The 6,000-nt window shown below is 42.1% G+C and overlaps 1 protein-coding gene across 1 annotated transcript in view; it reads right to left on the minus strand.

Moving 5' to 3' along the window:
• The window catches only part of grpr (gastrin-releasing peptide receptor), a 60,317-nt gene extending 54,823 nt beyond the window's left edge, over positions 1 to 5,494 (minus strand). Inside the window, exon 1 of the mRNA XM_043700508.1 lies at positions 4,725 to 5,494. Coding sequence (XP_043556443.1) covers positions 4,725 to 5,122 — 398 coding nt within the window. The 5' untranslated portion in view covers positions 5,123 to 5,494. The remainder of the gene's footprint in view (positions 1 to 4,724) is intronic.
• Positions 5,495 to 6,000: the final 506 nt, after the last annotated feature.

The raw sequence follows: 6,000 nt of genomic DNA on the forward strand, positions 1-6,000 counted from the left end.
ACATCTCCCTTCAAAATTTAATCCTTTTCAATGGTTACATTATCTCCTGTTCCTTCATGGCCCAGGTAGCATCTGCTTGGGGAAAGACATTTAACACTTAAACAGGTTAAAGTCCCTTTTTATTTTCACAATTTGTCCTACTTGCACATGGAACAAACTACTATTTATTTGCCTACAGAAGACTCTGGTTTTCCTCTTTACATTTGCTGATAGTCTCTTGTCATACACAGTCTGTGTTTCTCTTGTTTATTTTTTACCTTCTTTCTTAACCTTCTGTAGTCCTCCTGATCCTCAATTGTATTTTCTGCATGACAGCTGTCATACTTACAGTTTTTCTTCTTTACCTTACCTTCTATCTTATTTATCATCCAGAGACCGCTAGTATTGTTTGTCCGACCTTTCCCTTTCATGGGAATTTACATTGATTGTGCCTAAAATACATTTTGTTTGCAGCCAATCCATTGCTCAGCTACTGTTTGTCCTGCCAATCACTGACTTACAAATCAACCCAAATCCATTCTTACCCCATTGAATTTGGCTTTTCCTCAGTTAATCATTTTTACACTGGGTTGTTCTTCGTTCATAGTCAGCCCGAATCTTATTGTACAATGATCACTGGCCCCTAAATGTTAATCTACTGACACTTCATCCCCTTGGCTCAATTCATTCCCAAAAATCAGATCTGGCAGTGTCTTTTTTAGTTTTGGAGTGACAACATATTGCTGTGGAAAATGATCCCTAACATAATGTAGGAACTTTTGTCCCTCTCTTACCTTAACTCTATTAGGTCACCACGAAGGTACTACCTTCGCAGCCTTGCCCCTCATCTGAGGCGTGGTGACCCTCAGGTTAAATTCACCATCAGTCATCTCTGTCTAATGAATAAACAGCCCTATTATGCTCTGAGACAATAGCGACTCTATCTTTACCCAGTCTATATATCTTATACTAATAAAGTGTAGATAAAAACATTGGAATGTTAACTTGGAGTTAAACTACAGTCAATGGGGCGTATACCCCAAGCAGTAGCCACTGGAGGTACTTTCATATTTTTCGCTTAATATACACTTAACTGTTGAGCCACATTCCTAACTTCAAAATCACACAGTCTTGTGTGTAATGTTGTCAGGAGATTTTTCATAAATTCTGCAACCTTAATCAATAAATATGTTCAAAGCAACTGGCCTTTTGCCAAAAGGAAGTCACTTCTGATGCAGTTTGCTTGCCATAAGCTACAAGGTAAAATTGTAAATGCAGATAGATGCAAAAATGAAAAGTATTGTGAAAGCTGCAAACCTGAAATAAAAACCAAAAATTCTGGAAACACTTAGCAGGTCAGATTTTCTGTCTCTACAAATAGTGCCTGGATTGCTGAGTGTTTCCAGCACTTTCTGATTCTATGCCATTAATTCAAACTGTCGGTAAAGGCACAGTGCAAAATTCAGCTACTAAAGTCAGAAGTCTGCTGTGCACTGAATCTCAAAGTGAACATAATGTCAGGGGGCTTGTTGCATGCAAACTTAGATACATGTGCAATGTTCTTTTCATTACAAATATTTGAATGGCATAGATGGCAATGACCTTTTTTAAACACTGAGTGTTGAAAGCTACATTTATCATCTTCATGTCAGTAAATTTCTTAGTGTGCACTAAATTGAGGTGGGACCCTCTGCCAAGAAAATTCCATGACTCTCTACATTTAATGCACTGAGGAAAAAGATCAGCAACTTGAGATGCACTGCTTGTTTGACACAGATATATCCTTTCAGACTGGTGTATAACTGTTGTTATTCACTGCGCAATCAAGGAATTTGTACCATGACATAAAGTGCCTTTATGTTTTAGAATTTAATGCGAAATGACATTAAAAAGTGCATGTTTTATACTGTATGCCAAAGGACTTTACTCATCATTATAGATACTGATGTTACAGTTGACTCACGTTTTGACAGAAGATGAATTTACCAGAAGCTTGAAATACGCAGTTATATTTTTGCACAATCTCACATTCAAATCTTTATCAAATATTAAGTTCAGAGTAGACCACATAAATTAATCTGTTAAAATCTGACCATCTTGTTGAATTGCAACTACCTAAGAAAATAATAAAATGTCTGGTTTGACACTTTGTTTATTGGAACTGAACATGAATAACATTAGTGTCATTGAATGCATATAACACAAACAAATATGATCATTATGATGATCAATGCAGGTTTGTCTACAAAGGAAAAATAAAGGCAAATGGATAGATCTTGAACGTGTGCAGTGGTGTCAATGGGTAATAAGGAATGAACAACCTGTTTTATGTCTGCTCCCATTGCCTTCAATAGAAGTAAAAGTTCACTCCATGTTACCCATTTTACACACCTATATATGAAGTCAAGATCAACCCTTTAGTTCTGAAATTTATTGGGAGCAATGTTGAGAAGACGACATTTATTACTCATTATGAGCTGTCTTATGAAGTTGCTGATGGTCTTTCTCCTTGAACCAGCATAGCCCTTGATCTTAGGGACACTGTTAATGTTATTTTTAAATTGTCAGGATTACAAACTCTAATCCATCTTTCAATATTCACTTCTTGAACCTTCTTTTGTGGAGTTTTACAAGCTACTGTTTATTTTCCTTCTTATATAAATGATTGTGTATCAATAATAGCGCCAGGCTGTAAACTTCTTCATAAAAATGCTCTCTCCATAAGTATTTTTTCCAGCTTTTCTTTAACTATTGATTGTGTGGAAATATGTGACTCTTTTTACTCTCTTACTCAGTAATTCAGAAAAAAAACGCATTCATCTTATCCCAGCTATTCATAATATTGACTACCCTTAAACGTTTCCCCTTATCAATTACAATGAGAAAAATAGTGTTTGCTCCTGAAGTCTCACTACATACCTGGAGCTCTGATGTGGGGGAGTCGGTGTTGGCTTAGGGTGGACAAAGGCAAAGGAGCGGCACTCCAAAAGCCAGTGGTTCCAATTGAACTTGTTGGACTACAACCTGGTGCTGTGTGACTTTTAACTTTATCTGGAGCTCAACCTGATCTTAATAATTCCATCCTGCACTGTTTCTATTGTCATATGTTCAAATTATGCCAACACTATCTCGAGTGGTAATACTGAATTTATACATTATATAAATGTATACAGCTTTTCCTAGACTACCACTAAACATCGTGTCATCAGCACACACTGTATATTGTAAGTAAGACATCGCCTCAGCACAAATCCTTGGAGGAACCATTTGCTTCACCTGGTCATACTGAGCCGAATGTCATTTCCGAAGAGACCGAACGTTGCATGGTTCAGTAATTGCATCAAAATAAGTAAACGGACAAGCTTGAGTCGCAGAAACCTGTTTGATTTGATGACGGGGTTATCATAAAGATGTGTGCAGGGACCTCACTAGCCACAGCATTACATTCAGATTGAGGCAGTTCAGGCTCACGCAGTGTGCACAGGGCTGGTGTACTGCAGACCCCCCAGATTGGGGTATTTTCCTTTTGTTTGTTACCAACAGCGTCCCCACACGAGTACGGATTTTGGGAGGGACAGGCAGTCGCGGTATACCTCGCAAACCCGTTAAGTGTTGATTATAAAAGGGGGTTGGCAGGAAGGGGTCGAGAACCCGAAATGCTGGTTCATCCCTCAATGCAACAGAAGCGGTAACTTGCCCCAAATGCATCACGTGTACTACACAAGGTCCATGTAGTGGACTGCATCTGGACTCAACATGTCTTCAATTTAAAATGAAAACGTGAAAAACAAAACCCACCGCTTTAGATTGTTGAGCAATGGGTCGGGCATTGAAGACGCTTCACTACTGACTGACTGACTGAAGGACAGGGCGGGAAATTATATACTTGAGCTCAAAGTTAGAAATCACACAACATCAGGTTTGGTCAAGGAGCGACACTCCGAAAGCTGGTGTGCTTCCAATTAAACCTGTTGGACTATAACCTGGTGTTGTGTGATTTTTAACTTTGAACACCCCAGTCCAACATCGGCATCTCCAAATCATGACACTTGAGCTCGTTTTACTTAAATTCCCCGCGTCGTTTTCGATCTAGAAAATTTCGGCTCCGTCCTCTCCGGGACTGAGCCACCCTGAAAGAGTTGGAAGTTAAAATGAGAAGAAAGTCAAGATTAGAGTGGTACTGGAAAAGCACAGCAGGTCAGGCAGCTTCTGAGGAGCAGGAGAATCGAAGGGCAAAAGCCCTTCATCATTGCCTAGTTAAAGTGAGATGAGTTAGATGATGCTTTTGTTCCTATTATTTATTTATTTTTCTGATATTACTTCCCCCTGGGGTACCTCGCTGTCAGTCAGGGGCTGGGCTCATTAAGGACAAACAGAGTACACAATGCAGACAAGATTCCTCAGTACAAGATGCCTTCTAATCTCAACCCCCTACCAAGTTCTCCAGCACTCGGCTCAGAGTTCCTCTGCCCTCCGTTTACCATAATATTTTGTATAAACAAACAGCACCTGTTGGGAACTCTCAACACTGCAGTAGTTGCTACTTACTGACGGGGACGAGTAACCTTTCCGTTTTAATCTGTGCAGGAAAGTAACATTTGCAGATAAAACAGTTTTTTTTTGTTTGGGCGACCCATTATGTAGGACCATGCACAAACACACACAGAAACAAATGACACTTTAAAGACCCGGGAGCTGGAGGGGATAAAAGGGACTGGAGGGAATTTCCCAGCTAAAACACCTACCTGTCTGCACTCAGCGCTGTCAGGGTGAACACCGACACCCCTACCGAGGTGAGCTGGATGAAGGGGATCAGTTTGCAGCCCACCCGGCCGAATAGCCACTCAGTGGCCACGTACTTGCTGGCGTCGACGGGGGCGCAGGTCAGCAGCAGGAGCAGGTCTCCCAGCGCCAGGCTGGTGATGAAGATGTTCGGCACGTTCCTCATGGACTTCACGGTGCAGAAGATCTTGATGAGGGTCACATTGCCGACCAGCCCGATCACGATGAGGAGGCCGTAGACGGCGGGCACGGCGTAAAGGAAGGGCAACCCCGAGCTATCGGGCTCAGCCTCCTGGCTGCTACCATTAAGGGACTGAGTCAACAACTCCCAGTCCAACTGCGGGAAGTTGTCTTCAGTCATGCTGCCATTGTGCCCGAACAGTTGGGAGAACGGACAGAAGTTTGCTCCTTCCTTCGCTTTTTATTGTCTCTCCCCACCTGCTTAGTGAGAGGAGTTTCCCTCTTTCAGCAGCTCCTCATGGGGAGTTCCGCACTTCTTTCTCTCGCCTGGTCTCCTCCCTTGTTTATTTTTTCCAAATGTTTTGCTCTGATGTGTGTCTGTCAGATTGGTCGCGGCAAGATTTAAAGTGTGAGCCGTCGGGCCAGCCTTTACCGCACTGTGGCGTCACTTCTCTCCCCCGGAGTTGTCATTGAGAGAGCTCCAAATAAAAACACATCCGAGTACACGGAGCAAACAGCCACCTACTGGAGGAATTAAACTCCGCTGTGTGGAGGCGCCTCACACACACACACACACACACACACACAGAGGCTGGGCTCTCAGGGCTGCCATAGGCAGGACATTGAAGAGTTTGTTTTGCAAAATACACCAATTAATAGCAAGAAGAACCCATTCTCGCAATTGTTGGTCTCCACCAACAATCATGCAATCTCCCGCTTAATGTTATTACGCTGGGAATTCTGCTGTTTCTGTACCCCGCTCTGAAGAATTACTGATCTGGTATATCCACGCTGTTTGTTACATGTGGACTGGAAGCGAGGGTCTTGGGGGCAGGGGGCGGGTATCTGAATGTTTCATTTGAATGTGGGAAATCTATCCCTGCCTTTTGCCCGCCCTAGTCTCTAAAAACTGCTCCAACCCCACAACCCTGTTGAGGTATCGTAGCTAATGTGATTGTGATCTCATTTTTTTTTGACCCCCCCTTATCTTCATTCCAGTGTGAGCAGCCGTGTTTTCCACTGTTTAGATCCAGCTGTGGAATTCTGAACATAAACCTC

The sequence above is a fragment of the Chiloscyllium plagiosum genome, chromosome 12, assembly GCF_004010195.1.
Source record: "Chiloscyllium plagiosum isolate BGI_BamShark_2017 chromosome 12, ASM401019v2, whole genome shotgun sequence".
Taxonomy (NCBI): domain Eukaryota; kingdom Metazoa; phylum Chordata; class Chondrichthyes; order Orectolobiformes; family Hemiscylliidae; genus Chiloscyllium; species Chiloscyllium plagiosum.